The sequence below is a fragment of the Salminus brasiliensis genome, chromosome 1, assembly GCF_030463535.1.
Source record: "Salminus brasiliensis chromosome 1, fSalBra1.hap2, whole genome shotgun sequence".
NCBI classification, from domain to species: domain Eukaryota; kingdom Metazoa; phylum Chordata; class Actinopteri; order Characiformes; family Bryconidae; genus Salminus; species Salminus brasiliensis.
Genome location: NC_132878.1, coordinates 28,738,229 through 28,762,472, shown reverse-complemented (window position 1 = coordinate 28,762,472; position 24,244 = coordinate 28,738,229). Strand labels below are relative to the sequence as shown.

The 24,244-nt window shown below is 40.3% G+C and overlaps 1 protein-coding gene across 1 annotated transcript; it reads left to right on the top strand.

Moving 5' to 3' along the window:
- Window positions 1-653: 653 nt before the first annotated feature.
- On the top strand, window positions 654-23,977 carry stag2a (STAG2 cohesin complex component a). The gene is made up of 34 exons (XM_072676639.1): window positions 654-862; window positions 1,691-1,817; window positions 2,330-2,408; window positions 2,570-2,710; window positions 3,099-3,195; window positions 3,279-3,355; window positions 4,613-4,817; window positions 5,518-5,669; window positions 5,783-5,856; window positions 6,041-6,164; window positions 6,545-6,643; window positions 7,044-7,123; window positions 7,378-7,485; window positions 9,365-9,473; window positions 10,180-10,297; window positions 10,730-10,833; window positions 10,970-11,062; window positions 11,432-11,521; window positions 11,747-11,950; window positions 12,689-12,759; window positions 13,386-13,473; window positions 13,589-13,669; window positions 14,263-14,355; window positions 14,699-14,870; window positions 15,167-15,306; window positions 15,802-15,903; window positions 16,339-16,487; window positions 17,739-17,867; window positions 18,217-18,425; window positions 18,673-18,889; window positions 19,297-19,389; window positions 20,973-21,099; window positions 21,620-21,697; window positions 21,893-23,977. Exons 2-34 carry the CDS (start codon window positions 1,774-1,776, stop codon window positions 21,914-21,916), a joined length of 3,771 nt encoding a protein of 1,256 aa, XP_072532740.1. The 5' UTR covers window positions 654-862; window positions 1,691-1,773; the 3' UTR covers window positions 21,917-23,977.
- The last annotated feature ends 267 nt before the right edge of the window (window positions 23,978-24,244 follow it).

Genomic DNA, 24,244 nt, shown 5'->3' with positions numbered 1-24,244 from the left:
TATTAATGTTATTAGAGCTTCATTCTGGATATTATTGTTATTAGAACTTCATTCTGAATATGAATGTTATTAGAGCTTCATTCTGGATATTAATGTTATTAGAACTTCATTCTGGATATTAATATTATTAGAACTTCATTCTGGATATTAATGTTATTAGAGTTTCATTCTGGATATTAATGTTATTAGAACTTCATTCTGAATATTAATCTTATTAGAACTTCATTCTGGATATTAATGATATTAGAGCTTCATTCTGGATATTAATGATATTAGAACTTAATTCTGGATATGAATGTTATTAGAACTTCATTCTGGATATTAATGTTATTAAAGCTTCATTCTGGATATGAATGTTATTAAAGCTTCATTCTGGATGTTAATCCTCTGCATATTTGTAGTTGGTCATTCATTATTTCATATACCAATGTTTATTGTCCATCTTCAAGATTAATTTGAGTCATTTATATGGGTGTATTATTATTATTATTATTATTATTATTATTATTATTATTACTTATTGTCACTGTAAACGCTGCGCAGGTTGAGCTGTACTGTATGTACTGTAATGTAATGAAATGTGTTGTTTCATAACTGGTGTTTGTTTATGGTGAGGGACTGTAGTGACCCGAACTGACCAGCAGACGGCGCCTCCGTCCGGCCCAACAACAAACAGCGCAGAGAGGAGAGAGCCACTTTCACATTATTTCTCATTTTTATTTCATTTATCGTCTCGGATACGGAATATTTCTGATGATAAAGCACAGCCCTCCGGCCTCCGATCAAACCCCGGACTGTTATAAAGATCCGCTCATTTCTGATCGGACTCTGTGAGCGCTGTTTCTGATCTTTAATATCGGCGGTAAGTTGTAAAATGGCGGACGCCGCGGCGCTGAGCTTTTGCGCTGTAAAACTTTCCTGTAAACTTCACTTTAGGTCACTTTTATTCACTTTACTTGACTTTGCGGTGCGGCCGGCTACGGCGGAGCGGGATTTTTGCTCAGCTGGTTAGCGGGTTAGCCGCTTGCTAAGTGGTTAACTTTAGCTCCGTTAGCCGCTTAGCTCGGACGGAGCTAATGCTAACGCTAATGTTTCTGACTCTACCTTCGGTGTGTTTTGTACATTTTGTGCGAAATTGTAACCATTCGAGGCTGCCGTGGGCGTAGAAACAGCAGCATGGTGTGTTTACAGACTTAAACGGTGCTTATTTGTGCGCTTTAACGCGAGTTTGCGTTTGTTTAGCTGTTAGCTAGCTGTGTCCTCACTGAGATGGAGGCCGCAGCCCTCACAGCCTGACCGGGATCACGAAGCTGAAGTTGGCTGTTTTTTTCCAAATTCTCTCTTCCACCTTAAATGGTGCAGCAGTTCGTCTCCAGCACCCGAGGCGCCAGACTGTAACCGCTGCACATTTTAAGGTGGAACAGAGAAGTCTCATAAGCCGCCAACTTCAGCTGCAGGTGTGGAGGTGAACCACCAAACAGCTCAGAGGGGAAAAAAAAAACTAAACACATATTTACCCTTAATTTATAGCCACCCATCACTGTTATCACTCTTCCTCCGTTTAGGATAGCCTGAAGTTTGTTTAAGGTGATCCTCTGCCTGTCTGTGAGTCTCTATAAGGGTGTTTTGTGTGGTGCAACTGGTTTACAGTACAGAGTGTTTATGTTTTTTCTCCCCCTCCACCACACAGAGCGGGTGTCCGGTCCAGTGCGGTCCTCCTGTGTCGGGGGGACAGTCTTACACACTCACGAGGAAACAGAAAATGTTGAAGAAATGATCGCTGCTCAGGAATTACAGACAGACTTCCACTTTCCTCAGTGAGTATAAATGAAGGTGCGGGCGCACAGCACCCTCGCCCGCCTCGCTTGCCTCGGTGCGGGCGCTCTGCGCCCTCACGATTCACACTGAGGGTGCACGACACTACACTGAGGGTGTGTTATGCTTTCACAACCCCCACTAAGAGTGCACTACACCTTCTCTCCCATGAGTGCACTACACTCTCATAACCCTGACCGACGGTGCGGTATGCCCTCACGACCCTCAGTGAAAATGCACTACACCCTGAACATGGTAAAGAAAGACTTGCTGCTTTATTCAGTGTACTACATCTCACCTCCCTCTGAGTATGCTACACCCTCACCTCCCTCAGTAAGAGTGCACTACACCCTCTCAACTCCCACAGAGGGTGCAGTAAATATACAGAAACCTATATGCTTTGGAGCTACCCTCATTGGTTTCCTGATGGAGTGAGTGTTTTGAACTGTATGTGTCTACTGCTGCTACTGTCGCTTTTAGCTAAGTGTGTGTGTTTGTGTCCGTGTGTGTATAGTGAAGCAGATACCCAGCTGTCCTCTGATACAGACTTGGAGGATCTCGAGGGGCGAAATGCCAAACCTGGGAAAGGAAAGGTTAGTTATCACCCAATCAGAACTCTCATACACATTCAGCAGCCCAATCAGCTGTTCTCACTTTTAATGAGGTATGTTTACGCTTTATGGCTGGCAAATAGGATGCATGTTAACATTGTGCAACTAATCTTTTGTGTGTGCCTGTCTGTGTTTATGTCCAGAAGGGTAAAAAGGCCCCAGGTGAGAAGGGTAAAGGTGTGTCGGTGCGTGCACAGGGCAGAGTGAACGGCCACCACCAGGAGAACGGTATGGAGAATCTCAGCCTGTTCGAGATCGTTAAGCTGGGCAAGAGCGCAACACAGGTATATACACACCCATATGCACTGTATGTATGAACGTATTCAGAATGCCCTGCTAATAAATCAGTTCAGCCGCTTTAAAACGTCTGCATTGCTCAGTTACACACAACTCAACATAGAAAAGCACTGGCCAATAGAATGGGATGCTCTGGAGCACCTGTAAGCACATGTGCCTAAGATTAATGTGTCCAGTGCCTAGTGTGGACTACAGGGGTATAAAGCCCACCCAACTGTGGACTATAGCAGGGCAGCTGTTTCCTTTGGAGTGATGGAGCTCTATCCTTTAAGATGAGTTGGAGTGGCAGAACTAATCAATCATTCAATCAGTCGGTATCAGTTGTTGGTACCTAAAATAACCTGTGGATTTTATAATCTTTCTCTTTCTGTGCAGTCGGTGGTGGATGACTGGATTGAGGCGTATAAGAACGACCGGGACATCGCTTTGCTGGAGCTCATTAATTTCTTCATACAGTGCTCTGGCTGCAAAGGTAGAAGCCACACCTGTGTTATAATGAATAAATATACAGTTATTATACACAATTGTGTAATTATACATTTATTTATGTATTAGGTGCTGTGAGTTCGGAGATGTTCAGACACATGCAGAACTCTGAGATAATAAGAAAGATGACAGAGGAGTTTGATGAGGTGAGGTTCTCTCTCTCTGTGTGTGTGTGTGTGTGTGTTTTGGGAGGGTTGGACGGGAATGCAGAATGGGGTTTATGAAAATATGTGTTGTTATTATTATTATTATTATTATTATAATTATTATTAAGACTCAGTAATTGTTGTTATTCTTGGAGTGCGTCTGCACCACTGAAAGCCAAAACTTTTATATGTTACATATGGTGTTGTTTTTTTTTTTTTTTTTTTTTTTTTTTTTTTTTTTTTTTTTTTAAATGGAGCAGTGGTTTTCTATTTATTTTAACAGGGCAAATATATGGTACATAAAAATATTTCACGGGATGCAAGATGAAATTAGATTCATATTGGTTAAAAGATTAATCAGTATCAGACAGGTGTTTAGTTTTTGTTCATATCCGAAGCTATTGATATGTGATAATGTGTTTATTAAACTCCAGATGAGACACTGTGCTACTGCACTAAAATATCTGCATTTTATTCCCAATACTGCATGTGAAACTTTCTGCTTATTAATGTTTTGTAAGTGTTATTTGATGCTGGTTCAAGCTAACTTCTCACTGCTTTATGATAAAAGATCGGAGCTTTTCTTAGCAGTCCTTATTTTCTCATGTAAAATGTATTTTATGTCCAGCACCTGTACTTTACTTTGAAGGGATGTGCAATACTTTCTTTGATCTTTCCCACATGGATTTATAGGCCCTGTTGTTTAGTTGATTCTTGGGCCAGGAAGAAGAGTCAGGAGATTAGAGAAGTAGGGAGAGGTTATATTCTGCGATTGTTCAGTGGCAGCATCCTATCTCAGTCTGAAGACACCAGGTTGTACCCAGATCTTTATAGGCAGTTTGCACCCCAAAGCAAGCAGGAATGTAAACAGGTATTTTTACAGAGTATTTATAAACAGTTGAAAATCTTTATGGTTTCCATAAAGCACTCCTGTACCCCTCATTGGCCTGCAAGTCATTGCAACATCTTAACCTGGAACCAAAGTATCCACCAGACCAACTCAAACAATGCACTCAACACACACCGCATACACTGTGGGTTAATCTGTCAATACATACAGTATACCAGATATTGTATGTATATTAAAAAAAATGTCTATCAGCCCAGAATTTATTTATTCTGTCCATCCCTGCTATATTCATTGACAATTAAATAGGATGTTGTATCCTAATATGTACGTATCCTATACATGTTGTGTCTAGTTAGTTTGTATCTAAAAGAGACTGTGATTGATGGTGTGTATGTGTGTGTATACAGGACAGTGGAGATTACCCTCTGACAATGGCAGGGCCAGTGTGGAAGAAGTTTCGGTGGGGTTTCTGTGAGTTTATTTCGGTTTTGGTGCGACAGTGCCAGTACAGCATCATCTACGATGAGTACATGATGGACACAGTCATCTCCCTGCTGACCGGCCTGTCTGACTCGCAGGTCCGAGCTTTCAGACACACCAGCACACTCGCAGGTAAACCCACCTTTACCTTAACTTTTTTTTTTTTTTTTTTTTTAAACCTCTGACCAGAGATGTTCAGACTGTAGCGTGTCATGGAAATTTCATTTTTATCCGCTCTAACTGTTGTGCACTTTAACAATGAACGTCTTTTAAGTTTTTTGGATTGGGTCCTTGTTGTTGTGGAAGGGCTTGAGTGATCTGATTATCTCCAGGGTTAGGTCACCAGGGGCTGTATGCTCCTGGTAGGGCCTCCTAAGGTGAACATCTCTGGGGTAAAGGTCCTGACAAACACGAACCAAAAAACATCCCCAATCCTCAACAGAGTAGAAGTCAGTACAGTGTTCGGAAAATGATTACTGGTACTTACCTCTGGATCTACGCCTGGGGGTAGTGTCCACAGGTGGGAGCCTTTAGCAGGGCAGCCCACATACCCAGGTGGGGCTCAGCCCAAACAAGCAAGGTGGGACAACCATGTGGACGTACCACCCGGAAGGTTTAGATTGTGGATGCAGTGTGGTGCCCATTGGGCAAAGGGAGCGAGTGCAAAAGGTCCCTTGGTGTCATGGACCTTGGCAATGGAAACTGGCCCTTGGTACTTGGTACTCAAAATTACAAGACAACACTTGGTGACTTGCAGTTAGAAGTCTGCCCCCTTATTCTCACCTACATATCACTAGACTCTCACACTTCTGCACTAAATTGTGTTTTTCAGCAATGAAACTGATGACCGCGCTAGTGAACGTGGCTCTGAATCTGAGCATTAACATGGATAACACACAGAGACAGTACGAAGCTGAACGCAACAAGAGCCTTGGAAAAAGAGCAAATGATCGCCTGGAGCTTCTGCTGCAAAAAAGAAAAGAGGTAACACACGTTCACGTTTTAATACACAAACGCAATAACTAATAGCTAATGACTTAAATTAGAATATTTGGAAGTTTCTGTAAAATTAATGTGTGTGTGTGTGTGTGTCTCAGCTCCAGGAAAACCAGGATGAGATTGAGAACATGATGAACGCCATCTTTAAAGGAGTGTTTGTTCACAGATATCGGTACACACTGCGTCTTCATCCATATTCATACACCCTCATTAATATTAATAAGGAAAGTGGTGCAGGATATGAATATTCGAAGTTTAAGGAACAGAGTAGTTGGTTCCACATACTGACAGAAACACGTTTTAGTAAATGCAAAATACTTGTGTACGATGTGTGTGATTGTGATTGTGTTTATCAGGGACGCGATTGCGGAGATCAGGGCGATCTGTATTGAGGAGATCGGGGTTTGGATGAAGATGTACAGCGATGCTTTCCTAAACGACAGCTACCTGAAATACGTGGGCTGGACCATGCACGATAAAGTGAGTGTTTGAAGCACCATGTCTGTATACACACTGAAGGTGTTTCAGATCACATCTTTTTCTTCATGCAATACTGTGAAAAATGTTTGTCCTTTGTTTGCCCCTCTGAATTCCTGGTTTTGCACCCATTTCAAGCACAGAATCCTTATAATACATAAAAGGGAGTGATTTTAACATCTGACAATACACTGAGAAAGGGTAGAACCTAGAAATTCTTGTCTCAGGTTTGCAGAGAGAGTCTGGACAGATGCATGTAAACTGGAGCTTTTTGGCCAACATGGGGCCGGCTGTGACGTGTCTTTATGTCTGGCAAAAACCTAACACCTGTCTCTCTTTACCCGTCTCTACCTGTCTTTCTCTCTCTACCTGTCTCTGAGCAGCAGGGGGAGGTGAGGTTAAAGTGTTTAACGGCTCTACAGGGTTTGTATTATAACCGTGAGCTCAATGCCAGGCTGGAGCTCTTCACCAGCCGCTTCAAGGTGAGATTTATACCTGGACATGTTTTACACTGTCGCACAGGCATTGTTGCAATCCTAAAGAACTGTGATGTAGTGTCCACAATCTTATTTTGTCCTCCACAACCTTTCTTGCAATGCATTAAAAGCAGTAGTTAAGCTACAGATTACTCTTGAGCTACTAGGCTAATGTGGCTAACAAGGTGTGGAAGCCTGAATGTAGCCAGCTCACCATTTCAAGTGGAGCCTAAAAATTAATTAGAAGCCAAATTTACTTTCATCACACCTTTTAACCATGTGAAGTTGTTCTGTAATCTCTGATAGACTTGCTTGTGTCTAATATGGCATTTAGATGGCTGCATTTAACTATGCTAATGTGCATTTTGTCAGCCTAATCTGTATCTGGGACTGTTTCTCTGTGCAGGACCGGATCGTATCCATGGCACTGGATAAAGAGTGTGATGTCGCTGTTCAGGCGATAAAACTCCTCACGCTTGTCCTGCAGTGAGTGAACATTTGGATCTCACATTAGGAAGAGTGGTCTAACGTTTGATTCTGCATTTTTATAATTAGTGTTCACAATTTTAGCAATAAAAAAGAAAACTAGCAGCTGAAAGACCTGAAAATAGATTGTTGACAGGGTTTAAGTCAGTGATGAGCATCTGACCTAGAATTTAAGAAAAGCAAAACATCTCAGTAGTTTACGCTTTGTTTTAATGTGTGTGTGTGTGTGTGTGTGTGTGTTTGTACGTGTACAGGAGCAGTGATGAAGTTCTGACGGCTGAAGACTGTGAGAGTATATATCACCTGGTTTACTCTGCCCACAGACCCATTGCTGTGGCGGCGGGGGAGTTCCTCTACAAAAAGTGAGTTACTTGAACTATCAAATCTGATTTGTACTTGCTTTAACCCCCCCCAGCTCCTCCAGCACCTCTCTAAATCCCTTGTCATGTTGGAGCAACACACACCCAGATAAATGTGTTTTCAAACATTACTTATTTTTCATTTTTCAATTATTAGTTATACGTATTAGAACGTATGCCATCTTTTTTACAAAGAGAACTGATGGAAGAATTAGATCTGACAAACGAAAACCACAAAGAATTACAGAAAGACAGTGCAATGGACATTATGACTGTAATATTGGTGCCAGCTGCAAATGTTTTATAGCAGTCAGACTCTAGATGTGATGAACATTTTTATATAAATTAAGATAGTATCTAAATATCTATGAAAATAAGACGAACTCCTATATAAATGTGAATGTTTTCCAGTTAAAAATGTCAAACATTCTTAAAGAAGCCATGAAAGTAATCATCTCCCTAAAACTACATTTAAGAAACAGTTTTGATGTATGCTTTGAATATTTTTTGAATAATTATACATTTTAAAGCAAGTAAATGTATATGATATTTTGTGATCATGGAAATGAGGAAATGAGTTTTAATACTAGAGAATCATGTGTCCCATCCCAATCATGTCTTGGCATCACTAATCAGTAATGTTACTTTGAACTAATGTGTTGTCCATAGTCTGCATTGTGAAATTTGTATATCATGCCAGTAGAATTGCTGCATGTGTGTATTAATGTCCATGTTAAGTTAAGCACATGTTGTGTCAGGGTGGTCCTTACACTCCACTAATGTAGAGCTGAGCATGTGTTCAGGCTGCTGCCTCTGCTGCTAATGCTAACTGCTGTTGACTACACCAGCAGTATTCTCTTCCACTTGCTGAGAGTGAGTAAGAGACTCATATGTGACTCAGCAGCTCCACCATGTGGACGTTATGTAGAAGTGCACACCAACTTCTACATGTGTCCCTTTCTGTGTGTCTCCGGGGCTGTTTATACTTGGCATTATCATGCATTTTCAATGATGACAACATGAAAATCAAGGTGTAATCACATCCAGGATGGACTGTGATTGAAAACCAGTGTAAATGGAGTTGATATTAGTACTGTAATGGATACTGGTGTCTTTGTATGTAGGTGTGTTATTTACCTGTAATTGAATGACCACAGCTGGCAGTATTACAGTGTGATTGGTGTGATTTATAGGAATGTGAGAAACATCTATTGTTCTGCTTTGTTGTGGAACCTGCAACCGTTCCTTGAAACCGCTCACACTTCCAGACCTACTGTCCTTTGGGCAGTGCAGTCTGCTGGCAAATGAGTGCCTTCAGCGCTTAACATGCCTCCCAGACTTACAGACATGCCAAATACCAAATACTTCAAAAGGACGTACAGCAGGTTAACGAATGTCGAATGTCTGATGATGCGCGGATATTCTGTATCTTTGAAACCAGTTCATTTCCACCTGTCTTGACTTCTCTGTCGTGTCCAGAAAGTTTTCTATACAGCTGTGGTCTTGACCACTGCAGAAATCACAGCAGCTACAGGACACAGCCTTGTACTTCACAGATGCAGAAGCTGTGTTTTTTTTTTTTTTTTTTTTTTTTTCTTTCTTTCTTTCTCCTCCCCCTACTTTCTTTAGGTTTAAGAGTGTATAACATACTGGTAGTAGCAGTCAAGAAACCATGTTTACAGACGGTCACAGGAAGTCAAACAGAAATCACATACAGGTTGACAAGCTTTTATGCGGGGAAGGCACATTGAATGTCCTCTGGTCACACGTGAAACACTTTACACTGCACTTTGTATACATAATCAGGCCAGAGTAGCTCCAGACACTATTCAAATACAAAACGCATGATGTAAACAGCATTTGTGTGTGTGCGTGTGCACAGGTTGTTCAGTCACCGTGGTCCGGAGGAAGAGGGGCTACCACGGAGAGGCCGTCAGTGTCTGAATGCAAACCTCATCAAAACCACGGTCTTCTTCTTCCTGGAGAGCGAGGTGCGTATGCTGGAATGTTGAAATGTGAATGAGCTGTTATAAACCAGCCTGTCTGATTAGGAAGGGTGGCATGTACATATACTTACATGTAAATGTGGAGAACTGCAGTATGAGTGGGTAGTGCTAAACTGCAAAATATGTCGATAATTTGGTTCTTGTCTCATCAGAAAAACTGTATGTTCAGAATGGGCTGGTTTTACAGCTTAGTTTCCATATATGGACTGAAGGCATGAGCTGTGTCATATGGAATTTTAACTTGGCGTTTATTTCAGTACAAGGGAAATGTAGTTTTCTTTGATGAAGGCCCTTAAATAGAGCTTGGCAATATGATGATATTTTAGTGAATTGTCATCAATTTTGTTGATTTGTGATGCACAATATGCTTTTCTAAGCATATGGAGGATATTGTTGGTGCTTAATAAATCCTGATCAACTGCAAGTTTCATTACAAGCAGTGTGATTAGACTAGTTAAATTAGATAAAGTGCAGCAGATGGTGAATTAAAATGACTCTATTCAGTACGGGAGAGTATCTGAATAGTAGTTTTTAAGAATGTATCGCTAGAACCAATATATCTTGCATTTTGATAAGGATGGAGTCTTAATAGGTGTCATGAATAATTAATAAACTATAAAGCAGGATTAGCAAAAAAACCCAGACGTTTATATCTGTTTATTTTGTGTTCTTTTAACGTGCGTGTGTGTAGCTGCATGAGCATGGAGCGTATCTGGTGGACAGTATGTGGGAGTGTGCGTCTGACCTGCTGAAGGACTGGGAGAGTATGATCAGCCTCCTGTTGGATGAACCCTTTCCTGGTGAAGAAGGTGGGTTTATTACATCATTAAATAAATTTCTTCAAATATATTTGTTAATTAAACTGTTTATTAAACTGAAACATTATACATTGATCTATTAAGGTTACAATTGATGCTGCATTTAACTAGAGATACAAGGTTTCTTTTTCTGGTACTGAGATAGAAATGAAAAGCTTTTTCCAAGAATTTCCACAATTAACACAACAGCAAACAAAAATTGTGTTTAAATTCACTGTTTCTCTGATGTCTCGAGAACCAACTCAGTTTACATATGTCTGCCTATTCAGCCTGCTGCCCTGGTACCCTGCCCATTGATCATACAACACTTCACCCTTACCCACTCATACTGCTTTGTTTGTTCCCCACAGTATATGGAGGTCTATGGTAAAGTGACACATTGAGAGAATGTTTCGATTCTTGTGTGTGTGGGTGTATTTTCAGCTCTAACAGACAGGCAGGAGACTGCCCTGATTGAGATCATGCTCTGTGCGGTCAGACAGTCCTGTGAGTGCCACCCTCCAATTGGCCGTGGGACGGGGAAGAGGGTGAGCTAAATGCATGAATCCAAATACCCTCACTGCCTGTTTCTCTTTCTCATGCATACTTGCAAACATGACCATTTCTCTCTTTTTAAGTACATATTCTAGTTCTTCTAATCATGATTTTTATTTTTTCCCCCAGGTCATGACTGCCAAGGAAAAAAAAACACAGCTGGACGACCGTACAAAAATCACAGAAATCTTTGCTGTGGCACTGCCGCTGTTACTGGCTAAAGTAAGAGGCACACATTTAAGTTCAGCATTATATGATGTTTATGAACATCATTAAAACCTAGGAATAGAAACAAACGAAAATGTAACAGTAGATTTTATGTCTCACTGTATACATAAAACACAGGCTGTAATAAACTACAGGAAATGTAGGATTTGTTCTGTAATGTTCAAGTGATCCATACAGATTTTTTTAACAGACTGTTTTACCCTATATACCCTATAGGGTTATACCCTACTGTAGGGGATTTTCCTCTCTGTAACAAATCTTACTGGAATGGAATTTGTTTTTTAATAAAAACTTTGAACCTACTGTGAAGCACTGAGGCATACTGCACTCTAAAACTCTCGCTCTCTCTTCTCTCGTTCTCAGTACTCTGTGGATGCTGAGAAGGTTACTAATCTGCTACAGTTACCGCAGTACTTCGATCTGGAGATCTACACTACTGGCAGACTAGAGAAGGTACACACAGATGTTTCTGATATAATGGAACATCATTAGATACAGTAACTTTATTTTACATATTTGAAACATTAAAATGCAGCTCTGGTTATTTGGTAAAATTACCCAAAGAGCAAAAATAATAAAAGTAGTAAAATGTGGCAAGTTAAACAATAAATTATTTAATTCACCAAATCAAAGAAATGTAACCTTCCTCTCCTCACCTCTGTGTGTGTTCCTCCGCAGCACTTGGAGGCATTGTTGCGTCAGATCCGCGACGTGGTGGAGAAGCACACAGAGACAGACGTGCTGGAGGCGTGCTCTATGACCTTCCATGCGCTGTGTAATGAGGAGTTCACAATCTTCAACCGCGTCGATATTGCACGCAGTCAGCTACTGGATGAACAAGTGGACAAGTTCAACCGCCTGCTTGAGGACTTCCTACAGGAGGTATGTGTTTGTGTAGTGTGTTTTTCAGCCACATTTTATTTAATTTTTATTTCATATAGAAAAACGGTGGAAAAGTGTTTATAGATAAAGGCAAAATGCGAAAAACAGCGATGGAAACATTGCGAATAAGTAATGTAGCAGAGCATATTTAGCATTATAGCTATTTGGAGCTATTTGCTGTTCCCACCCAGTGGAACAGAGTGTTGAGATTCTCTGACTATTTTCTTGTATTGTGATTTATTTCTTCAATATCTTTCTGAGGTGGAAAAAAAATTCTGTTTATAAGCGTTTCTGTTAGAAACCTAATCAACCAGCTAATATTAATATTAATTAGCACTACTCCCCATTATGAACCCAGTGGAGCACTAATAATGGTGTTATTTTAGAACAGATGCCTGTTTCAGAAGGAGGTTTTGGACATGAAAACCTTAAACCTTGGACAAGAAAACCTAATGATGACCTTCATTTGCATATTAAGTAATTCCACAGCAGTTTTGTGTTTTTACCACTGTCTCCCCTGTGCACCAAAATTCACCATAATTTTCAGATTAAAGTCACTGGTGTTCTCACAGAAACTATGTCAACAGAGCTGCTGCAGGGTTTGTTTGTTTTATTTTCGGGCGTTTCACCGGTTTCCTTCCACATGAGTTTTTTTTATTTTTGGAAATGTTTGATTGGAAACCTGATTTTTGTGTTCTGGTTGTTTGTGTTTCTGAACCTGTGTGTGTTTTCTGTTAGGGGGAGGAGCCTGATGAAGATGATGCGTATCAGGTTTTGTCGACACTCAAGAGAATCACCGCCTTCCACAAGTATGTGACACGTAGAGATGGAATTATATTGCTAATGATGATAACTGTATTATCAGCATTATCTATCTATTTATTTTAGTAGTATTTTTAATGTACTTAAAATATGCAATGAAGATTCTGTGCTAATAATGTAAATAATACTGTAAGGTCAAGCTAAAGTCTAGAATAATAATGTAAAATTCAGTATATGCTAGTGCATTCAGGATTTGTGATTCATTTACACCATTTTCTTTTTTTGGTCAGTTCAGAAAACTTTTTCCCCATTACTAATATACAGACGTTCAGACAGCCAATCAGAACAGAGATAACCGGATCTTGATAGCTGTGGCAGCTCTGAGATCAGACGCTCTGTCTAAGCCTATGAGGCCACGCGTCCCAAACCACAAACTACTGTATTAAACGGTGATGAATGTGCTGCTAATGGTCCTGCACTATTATGCAGTGTGTTTAATGCAGCAGTGTGTGGTTTTGGACAGATTTACCCATTTAGTGTGGCAGTAATGCTGCACGTATTTGCGAATTCTCCTGACTGGAAGATCACACAAAAACAGTGACGGCACTGCTATGTATTTGTAAAGATAATGTTGATGACCAATGTGTATTAACATTTTGTGTGTTCTCTGTAGTGCCCACGACCTCACTAAGTGGGATCTGTTCACCAGCAACTACAAACTGCTGAACACTGGCCTGCAAAACGGGGACATGCCTGAACAGGTACTGACCTTTAACCGTCAGTCTGTCATCTTTAACACCTGTTATTTCAGATGTTAAACATTTGTTATTAACATTTATTATTTCAGACTTTTATGTGTTTGTTTGTGTTTTTCAGATTGTGATCCATGCTTTGCAGTGCACTCATTATGTCATCCTTTGGAACCTGGCTAAGGTTTCAGAGGGCAGCTCCAAAAAGGTGCTAAAACACATGTAGTTGTACACACACACACACTTTAGAGTCTAAACCCCAACCATACCTGCAAATATGAAATTTAACTCAGCCAGGACTATCATTAATTCAGTAACATATCACATCTTATCAGTAGTTCAGCTCCTTTGTGCTAGTAGCCTCTTAGGAAAACTATTCACTGCTGCAAAATTTTTGTTATTGCTGTTGACAATAATATCTATATGCTTGTATTTCATCATTTTGCATATGTGTGGTTCAGAGGTTACTCAATTTACAGCAAACATAATGCAAATATTGAGAAACAGCAAGATCATTTTAGTTATTTTAGTCTTAAAATGCAAAAAAGGCTGCAAACCTCTGGGGGGTGTCCATTGCTTGTTCACTACTCAGCATCATAGCTCCAGTGCTAATTGTTGAGGTGTAAGCTGTTACGCATTAGCTGTATTAGCCTCATAGTTCCAGTGTAAAATTAAAGAAGTAAACTTGACTGTTAACTGGTTGACTGTGTTGGACTTAATTATATAAATGTAATTTGAAATTCAAACATTATTTATATATAAATGGCTCCCTATCCTTCTCTCTTTACTGCCATACTGCAGGGTGACCTGGTAACCCTAAGGAAGCAGATGCGAGCATTCTGTCTCATGTGTCAGAGATACCTGAGCAGCGTCAGCATAGCGGTTAAAGAACAGGTAAAAAAAAATCTCACTCGAGCACAGGCTTTGCCCTTTATTTCATGTGAAATCTTATTGTTGCTGAAATACCAGCACCATCTCCTGTTTTTTGCTCTAAATAATTTGAACCTGGCAGTTGTCATTTACAATATACATGCTCCAAAATTGGTTGGAATAAAGTCTTTTTAATTCTACTTTAATTGGAAGTGGAATTGGAAGAAATGTTCCTATTCAAAGTTATCATTTTGGAGGTACAAGGTATTTGTGTGCCAGTGGCTGGAAGGGGTGAGGGGATTGAGGTCTCATGTCTTTTGTTTTTCTTTCTGTCTGTCTGTTTATTTGACTGTCCTTTTCTCTGCAGGCATTCACCATCCTGTGCGATGCCCTGATGATCTTTAGTCATCAGATAGTATCGTCTGGTAGAGAAGCTCTGGAGCCACTGGTGTTTAGCCCCGACTCCTCGCTGCAGAGCGACCTTCTCAACTTCATCCTTGACCACGTCTTCATTGACCAGGATGATGACAACAGCACGGGTACAAAAACGCACAACAGCGAGCAAACAAACACTGCAGAACACGAAACACACAGACTATCTCTGTAAAGAGCTAGAAGTTAGTGTTCTTCTCCAAGCATGTTGAGCTCCTGTGGTATTGTGTTAAAAGCATTTTGAAAAGCTTCAGTGTCTTGAGCAAACACATGCTAGCCTCTACCTTCTTAGCACTGATAGCATGGGGGAATCCTGGTGTTGGAACGGGAAAGACTGAATTATATCACAAATAACTGTACTTTGTTAAATGAACCAAATCTGTGTGTGTGTGTGTGTGTGTAGATGGGCAGCAGGATGATGAAGCCGGTAAGATTGAAGCTTTACACAAACGCAGGAACCTGCTGGCAGCCTACTGCAAACTCATCGTCTACAACGTGGTGGACATGAGCACGGGAGCAGATATCTTCAAACAGTACATGAGAGTAAGATTTAAACACTCATTATATACACACACAAACATGGCCTATGCACAACACTTGTGGGTTGAAAAATTATGATGCACACATCAACAAACCAACATAATGTATGTATTAGTGCATTGTGCTCTAAATTGTTTCTAGATCAGCAACTTTGGGTTGGGTAGATTATTTCTTCGTTGTAACAATGATTCTTGGCAATAAATCTTATGCCGTTGGGAAGCCTGTTAATCTCCCTTTTATATGGTGCCACATTTGTAAGGAACATGTGTTTGTGGGATGAGCAGTAGAGCTGAGGTGGTGGGTTGCGCCCATGAACAATTCGCCAAATCTTTTCTGCTGAAATTCTGCACCATTCCTACTCTACACATGCCTTTGCTCATTTGCCCAACATTCTATTTTAAGTTGACTGTACTGTACTAGTAATGTCAGAATTTTGCAGCACCACACACTTTCACTCTTCTACCTCCCCCACCACTAATGCTTTACTTCTCTTTGCAGTACTATAACGACTACGGTGACATTATAAAGGAGACGATGAGTAAAACGCGGCAGATCGACAAGATCCAGTGCGCCAAAACCCTCATTCTCAGCTTGCAGCAGGTAACGACTACACATTTAATGTGGCGTAATCTTATTCATGATGTTAATGATATAATATTAAAGTCAGGAAATGTTAATGTTTTTGTGGGCGTTTGATAAGTGTGTGTGCATGTTCAAAATAAGATAAGATAAGATAAGATAAGAAGATAAGATAAGATAGTCCTTTATTAGTCCCGCAGTGGGGAAATTCACAGTGTGACAGCAGAAAGGGATAGCAAGACACTCAGTTACAAAAATTTAGATAAATAATTTACACTATATGCACAATATAAATAAGAATGAAAAAATCAATAAACAATATTATTTACAGCAAAAGACTCTTAATTGCACAGGGGGGGGGTATTGCACATAGTATTCCCTGACCATGAACATGTGTGTGTAGTTAAGTGTGTGCGTATGTAATTTATTGTAATGTTCATTTTGTGTGTGTTTCAGCTGTTTAACGAGATGCTAAGTGAGCTGGGCTGTAATTTTGATCGCTCGTCCTCTGCGTTCTGTGGTATTAAAGAACTTGCTCGCAGATTCTCTCTCACCTTCGGCCTGGACCAGCTAAAGACCAGAGAGGCCATCGCCATGCTACACAAGTACGAACACATGCACACACCCCAAACCTACGGGTACACCAGCAGCACAGCGAGGCTCAGTTGACTGCAATGGGTCACTGGTCTCGAGGTTAAAAGAGGCAAGCAGCGGGTTTGCTGACATAATGGGACGAATGTGGTAACCAGAATAAACCAGCATTGGATATACAGTTTTATACCATCGACTCTACAGACACCCACATTATTAATGTTTATTTGCTTGATTTAACCAACTGCAAAAAAAAAGTAATGGCACAATTAATGTTATGTTTTATTTGTTTCCAATCCATTTTTGTTGGTATTAAAATAGGAACAGTGTTTTTAAAGCGGATAGTTCCGGTCCTGAAATCTGATTGGCTGACCCATGTTTGAACCCGTTGTGAAATGCACAATATTGTCACACCTATGACCACTCCACATAATTCCATATAAATGCGCCACTGTTTTAAACCCAGTCAGTCAGCTGCAGCATATTAAACATGGAAACTTTCACTTTTCCTGTCAGACTGCTTAGCTACCGCAGTTTACATTGACTGGTGGAGGAATGGTTACTGTGAATTTTTTTCAGCTCTGTAATTTAATAGTTCAGTAATGAAGTCTTATATTTTTAGGTGCCATATAATTCATATAATTATTTTTTGTAAATAAATGTTTATTAATTGAACATTGTTGTAATGTTTCAGATTTAATGCTGACCGCTATAGAAGCCCTAAGCCACTTGAAACCGCTGCTCCACTTTGTGTCATGCCAAAAACACCTAAACTCGCAGTAACGCACGGCCTTGTCTTATTGCTATAGAAAAATGGCATGTTTAAGGTTGTTTTCTGCTGAGGATTCACTTGCTTACACACAATCTTTTGAACAGGGGTGCATAGACATTTGCATAACACCCGTATTCTTTCCTTTCTAAATGTATGCACTGGAATTACATAAGGCAAAATAGTTGAAGGTTGAATCCAAAGAAAAATACATTCATAAAACTATTGTTCAGCAGGCCTTGTTTTATTTATTTATTTATTATTATTTTTTTATTTATTTCTTTATTTTTTATCCTATGTATTTACCACAGCCAGGGAGGCGCACACATGTACAACATACAAACATTTACATTGTATTTGGACCAGCTAAAGTATGTGTTCGCGTGTGTGTGTGTTTGTGTGTGTTTGTGTGTGTTTGTGTGTGTTTGTGTGTGTTTGTGTGTGTGTGTGTGTGTGTGTGTGTGTGTGTGTGTGTGTGTGTGTGTGTGTGTTTTAGGGATGGTATAGAGTTTGCATTTAAAGAGCCTAGTCCGCAGGGGGAGGGCGGACCCCCTCTGAACCTGGCCTTCCTCGACGTCCTTAGCGAGTTCTCCTCTAAACTGCTGCGACAGGACAGGAAGACTGTGTAAGTCTTTCACTCTCCCTTTCCCGCTGCCTGTCCCTCTACATCCCACTCTTTGTTTTTACACTGTACACGGGTCGTTCACACATGCAGCTCTTAAACTGTATTTTAGCTGGAAGCATGTGTTTACATTTACTATTAAAATCCCATTAAAAAGAGTATGAACCTCATTTTGCTTCTTCATTTCTGAACTAAATTTCTGAAAAACTTTTTTTTAGACTCTGTTACCTCTATCTGTCCTGGTTTCTCTCTGTCTTACTGGCATAATAAGTGTGTATATGAGTGCTAAATTTATGCTAAAATAAGTTTTTAATCCAGTAACTGTTCCCCTTACCCATCACGGGGTCTATAGGCACCTGTATCTGGAGCGGTTTATGACGTTTCAGATGTCCCTGCAGAGGGAGGAGTGCTGGCTGCCACTGATCTCCTACAGAAACTCCCTGCAGGCTGGAGCTGATGATGACACCATGTCCGTAATCAGCGGGGTCAGCAGCAGGGGCTCTGCTCGCAGCAAAAAGACCAAAATCACCCCCATACCTGCAAAGAGGAAACTGCCTGAAGGTATGTACACACTCACACGTGTGTGTGCATTAAGGTTATGGTTCAGTACCCCCCCCCCCCCCCCACCACCACCACTTATTTACTCAAACAAGGCAAAACATGTTTGATGCTTTTTTTTTAGTTTTACACTAAAACTATGAAGCTAATGTAACTAACAAGTAATGGATTCTTATACTGCCTCAAATTAGCTTTCTGTAGCTATGAGGCTAATGTTGCTAACCAATGATAAACTTTTGTGTGTGTGTAGAAGATAGTAGCTGCAGCAGTGATGCGGGTGTGTGGATGGCACGTGACCAGAGTGTACAACAGACTCCTGTGATGATGTCATCGCCCCATATGACCTCCACTGTTCTGCGGGAGGCCAAGAAGCTCCGCCCAGATGAGGGATACGTGGGAGTTTATACCATGAGCAACGAACCTCAACACACACCAATGCCGCAAACACATCAGGCCATCGACTACAAGTAAACACGTGCACACCACACACACACACACCGAGCTGTTAACTGCAAGTCAACACACATGAATTTGCAGCCCACTGAGCAGCAGTAACATTACAGACAGCACAAAGAGGATTAAGCACATAAGCTGACCAAAAGGCTGCTTTAGTTACTGAGCTAAAAAAAAAAAAATAAATAAATAAATATCCACTTTTAATGCTGTGCTGTGGTTTTACCTTCAGCACTAATATAGTTTAGAGATGCAGCTGAATTTAGTTATAGTTTAAAACTGTAACTAATGGCTTAAGAGCAAATTTACACACACACACACACCTAAGTACAAACTTATGTATATCTGGTTAAACCCAGTCAAGGTTATTATCCATCCATTTTGAAAGCCATTGTTAATGTGGGTGTGTATATGTGTTCAGTACGCAGGTAGCGTGGATGCTGGCCCAGAGGCAGCAACAAGAGCGGGCCAACATCCAGAACGCCAAGATGAGGAGTCACATGCAGCACGCCATGTAAGCATACGCACACATACACACGTTAGTAAGGTAGTAATATTTGTGCCATCAATTGTCCTTTGCAAATATTTATGCAGCGTTAAGCTGTGTATTAGGGCTGCACAACAATCGTTTCTGCATCGCCATCGCAATGTGTGCATGCGCAGTAGTTACATTGCAGGACTTGTGATTTTACATAATGCCAACAAAATCAAACACGTCATGCTTTTTGCTGCTTGATTAAAAATTTTAATTTGCGCTGTTGCACAAAGCCATGAGGGGAAAAGAACTGCCTGTAGAGCACAAAGACAGGATTGTTTAGAGATACATATAGAAGGTAGAAGGCTACAAAATAAAATCTGCTGCACTGAAAGTCCCCAAGAGAACAGTGGCCTCCATAATTCGTAAATGGTGAAGTTTGGAACAACCAGGAAAACTGAGGAGCTTGCCACCCCACCTAACTAAGGAATCGAGGGAAAAGGGCATTTGATAAGAGAGGTAACTCTCCTCAGTAAAAGATGCATCACATTTTGCAAAAAAACAACAACAGAAAAGACAAAAAAAACTGATGTCTAATTCTAAGCATTATGTCTCGAGGAACCCAGGCACTGCTCATCACCTGCCTAATACCATTCCTACAGTGAAGCATGGTGGGGGTGTTTTTCAGTGGCTAGGACATGGTTATTGGTCAGGTTTGAGGAAAAGCTGAATGAACAATGACTAAGCACACAGTTAAGACAACACAGGAGGGGCTTAGGGACAACTCTTGAATGTAATGGAGTGGCCAAGCCAGAGCCCTAACTTGAACCTAATGGAACATTTCTGGAAAGACGTGAAAATGGCTGTCCTCGTTTAATTTGACCAAGATTGAAAGTATCTGCAGAGAAGAACACCAGAAAATCCACAAATCCAAGTGTGCAAACCTTGTGGCATCATAGCCAAGAAGTTAAGAATAAAGTGTCTAATTACTTTCATATCATCATAGAATTTTTTGCACATTTTGTTTTTTTTGAAAGAACTAACTAAACAAAAATATTGCAAAGATTGTTTTCACCTGACCATTATGACATTAAGTGCATATTGAGTCTATTTGTTTATTTTGTTTTTGTTTTTATTTATTCATTTATTTATTTAAAGCACAAGGCCAATATTATTTATATATATATATATATATATATATATATATATATATATATATATATATATATATATATATATAAGAAATTCCGTCCAGTTATTATGGACTGTCAATGTATCAATTGTATCAGTCGGTCCCAAATCCATAAGTTTCTGCTGCACTTTTCCTCAGTTTAATCTCTCTCCTGAACTTTGCAGGTTTGTCAGCATCCTCATTTTTAGACCTGCAAAGTCACTCCTGCAGAGAGTGTGACATCTCATTATTTCAGTTTTCACTCCATAATTACATACTCCTCTGTTCTCGCACAGTCATTCCTCTCTGTACTACCGCTGATTAATCATTATGCCTCACCCTCTTAACTACAGTCGTGTTTGACCTTGTTCTGCTGCTTGATCAGTGACCTTGATTTCAAGAAAGGTGTTGTATGAATATAAACTCAGGTTGGTTTGTTTGTGTATCTTAGTCGGCGGAGCACAGGGCTGATGGAGGATGACGAGGAGCCAATTGTGGAGGATGTGATGATGTCCTCAGAGCAGCGTCTGGAGGATCTCAATGAGGGCATGGACTTTGACACCATGGACATTGATCTGGTAGGTCCCTTTTTAACAAATCAGAAGAGTGTAGTGTAACTGTAACCAATTAGAGCAGAACATTGTATTAAACCATTAGAGCACGGAGAAGTGGCTCTCAAAAACATTATTGCATATTATAGAGCACACCACTACACCATACCCCCTATTATGGTGTCTTGTCAGAATGAGTGTGAGGATCATATGAACATTATAGAGCATTATAGAGCACCTCCTACACTTCCTGTAGTGTATTACAGTCTGTCAGAATGAGTGTGTGGATCATATGAACATTATAAAGCATTATAGAGCGTCCCCTACACTTCCTGTAGTGTATTACAGTCTGTCAGAATGAGAGTGTGGATCATATGAACATTATAGAGCATGTTTATGATTCAAGTATAAAACACTTTTTCCTATAGTGAATGTTAGACTGAACACAGATATTATGTGCTCAGTGTGTGTGAATAGAGGATCAGAGTCTTGTGGCTGGTGTAATCTGTAGGCAGAGTGAGCAGTGTGTGTTTGTGCTTGTCTGCAGCCTCCATCCAAAAACCGCAGAGAGAGATCTGAACTCAAACCTGATTACTTCGACCCCTCCTCAATCATGGACGACTCAGTAAGAGCTTCATCCCTATATCTTTCCATTCATCCGTCCATTCCTCCCTCTTTTTATCCCTCTTATTTATTCATCCTTCTTTTCATCCCACCTTCCCTCCCTCCAGTCACTCCTCCACCTTTCTCCATCTTTCCATGTGTGTTTGTGTGTGTTGTTGCTCCACAGTGACGGTAACGGTTGTCTTTGTTTCTGCAGGTGCTGAATGTGCCGATGTTCTGATCGGCTGAGCTCTTCACGGCAAGAGGGAGAGAGCGAGAGAGAGACACTGGAGCAGACTTCCACACTCTGCTCTCTTCCTGCACACACACTTCCTGTTCCTCCAGCTGCAGAGTCCGCTGCACTCCCTCCTTTAACTCTTCAGTTTGTGACAGCGCGAGTCTAACTCTGCAGTGTGGCGCCCCCTGCAGGAGACCCCACGCTAAATGTGAAAACTCTCTCCCTCTTGGTGGCGGCGAGGCCAGAGTCGTGCTGGGATCGCGCGCTCTTTTCTAAAGGCAGTGTAGAAAATGGCTTTTTTGTTTTTGTAACTTATAGAAGAGTTTTTGATTTGTAGGTTATTTTATAAAGACAATCAGCTGTAAATCAGAACTTTATAAAAGTGTAACTACTCTGAATGAGTATTTAAATCGACATTTCTAAAGGAGATTTCCTGTGTGGGACGTGGGTTTAGAGGCTTACTGTGTTCTTGTTTCGTTTTCCTCTCTGTGAGCCGTTACAGAGCTCCAGCTTCCTTAATGTACAAAGTTCCTTCAATTGCCGTAACAACATCACACTCCAGGAGAGATGTTGATTGGGCCAGAGTGGGAGTTCTCTGTATTTCTGTTGGCTCTTCAGTCCTGTAGCAGCAGCTTATCGGAAGCATTAAGGTGGAATTCCTTCCCGGTCTGTAAAAATTCTCTGCGTAACTCAGTGTTTGAGATGAACACATTCAGGGTAAGGTTTGGTGTGAAATTGTGGTTTAATGTAGAAAACTCAGACTTCTTTAGAAACCAGGGGTCATCATGACATATAAATAGCCATTTTATTATTATTTTATTTTAGATTTTATACTTAAAACCACCGGTAAACCAACGTGTGTCTCAATTGAACAGGTTTTATATGTGATGATTATAGCAACAGATCTGAACAAATGCCTTTTGTTTAGGATCTATTTTTTTGCCACACTGTTTTAATAACTTAATAATGCAGTTCTAGACTATGGTATTACTATGACTCAAGAATCAGAATCACTGTAGTCAGTAATCTGGTGTAATAATGTTCTGTGAGGGAGCTTTGAGGTTTCATTCACCACCACTTTAAACAATACCTAAAGCAGAGTGTTTCACATCAAACCCACCCTAAATAACTGTTCGCATCTGGGCTGTTTTAAGTGTGCAGTTAGAATTTACTACAAAGAAAAACACACACCCGCAGTGCTTGCTCAGGATAGGCCGGATCACAGTGAGAGCGTTCGTTGTTATTTTCCTGCCTGAATGGAAAAACTCCCAGAAAGCTTCGTAGAGATCGACTTTGCTATACTCCAGTTTAAAGATTGCAATTAGTTATATTAGGTATAATATATTGTTATATATCTTTTTAAATATATAATTATATATTATATATTCTACACAAAAAAGTGTGTGAAAATGTGAATTGGTGCTGATTTTTGTATTTAAGTTTTATTTTATTTTTTATTTTTTCCCTCCCCATCCCACCATAGCTGCAGGTCCGCTAGAATGTAAGACTGCAGGAGCAACGGATGATCTTTTTTTCTTTTCCTTTTGCTGAATCTTAACTTTTTATCAGAACCCATTTCCCTGTGTGTTAACGTTTTTTATTTGACTCATTTGCTTTTTTCCCTTTCTTTCTTTTTTTGTCATGGTGGGTCTGTGTTTTAGGCTAAAATCATGAAAATGAGGGTGTGTTCTTATGGTGATGGTGTAATCATGGTGAGGGTTGCTGAGGCGACTGTGGAGGTTTCTGTACAACGTTCCAGATCTAAATGAATATTTAGGAGTTTGGTTCGCCCCCCCCCTTTTTTTTTTCCTTTTTCTTTTTTTTGTGTCACAATTTGATTTTGACCCCCCCTCTTTTTATCTGTGTTGAACTGCTGAACGAGTGTGAGTGTGTGTGAGTGAGTGTGTCTCTACATGTATAATATGATATTGGACTGTATATAAATCCAAGTGTTTTTTATTCTATTTACAAAAAGAAAATGTCCACTGTTCCATTTCCTGTTTGTATTTATGTCGGAGACAAAAGAACCTTTTGGAACAAAATAAACCCTCGCCTGTGATTTTACCTCTCTGTAGTGCCACTGTGTCCATCAGGGGGCGCTGAGATACTTTGCTTTTGTTTTTTTTACATACAGTAACTCACCTGTTCAGGGGTACTGATCTCTCTCACACACACACACACACACACACCAACTCACCTGTTCAGGGGTACTGATCTCAAACACACACTAACTCGCCTGTTCAGGGGTACTGATCTCACACACACACACACACACACACACACCAACTCACCTGTTCAGGGGTACTGATCTCACACACTAACTCACCTGTT

Bases quoted from the DNA above. Each gene is read 5' to 3' on its own strand.
- stag2a (XM_072676639.1), top strand. From the start codon at position 1,774: ATGATCGCTGCTCAGGAATTACAGACAGACTTCCACTTTCCTCA. The intron at 3,356-4,612 runs GTGAGGTTCTCT...GTGTGTATACAG, and splicing joins TGACAGAGGAGTTTGATGAG to GACAGTGGAGATTACCCTCT. The intron at 9,474-10,179 runs GTGCGTATGCTG...GCGTGTGTGTAG, and splicing joins TCTTCTTCCTGGAGAGCGAG to CTGCATGAGCATGGAGCGTA.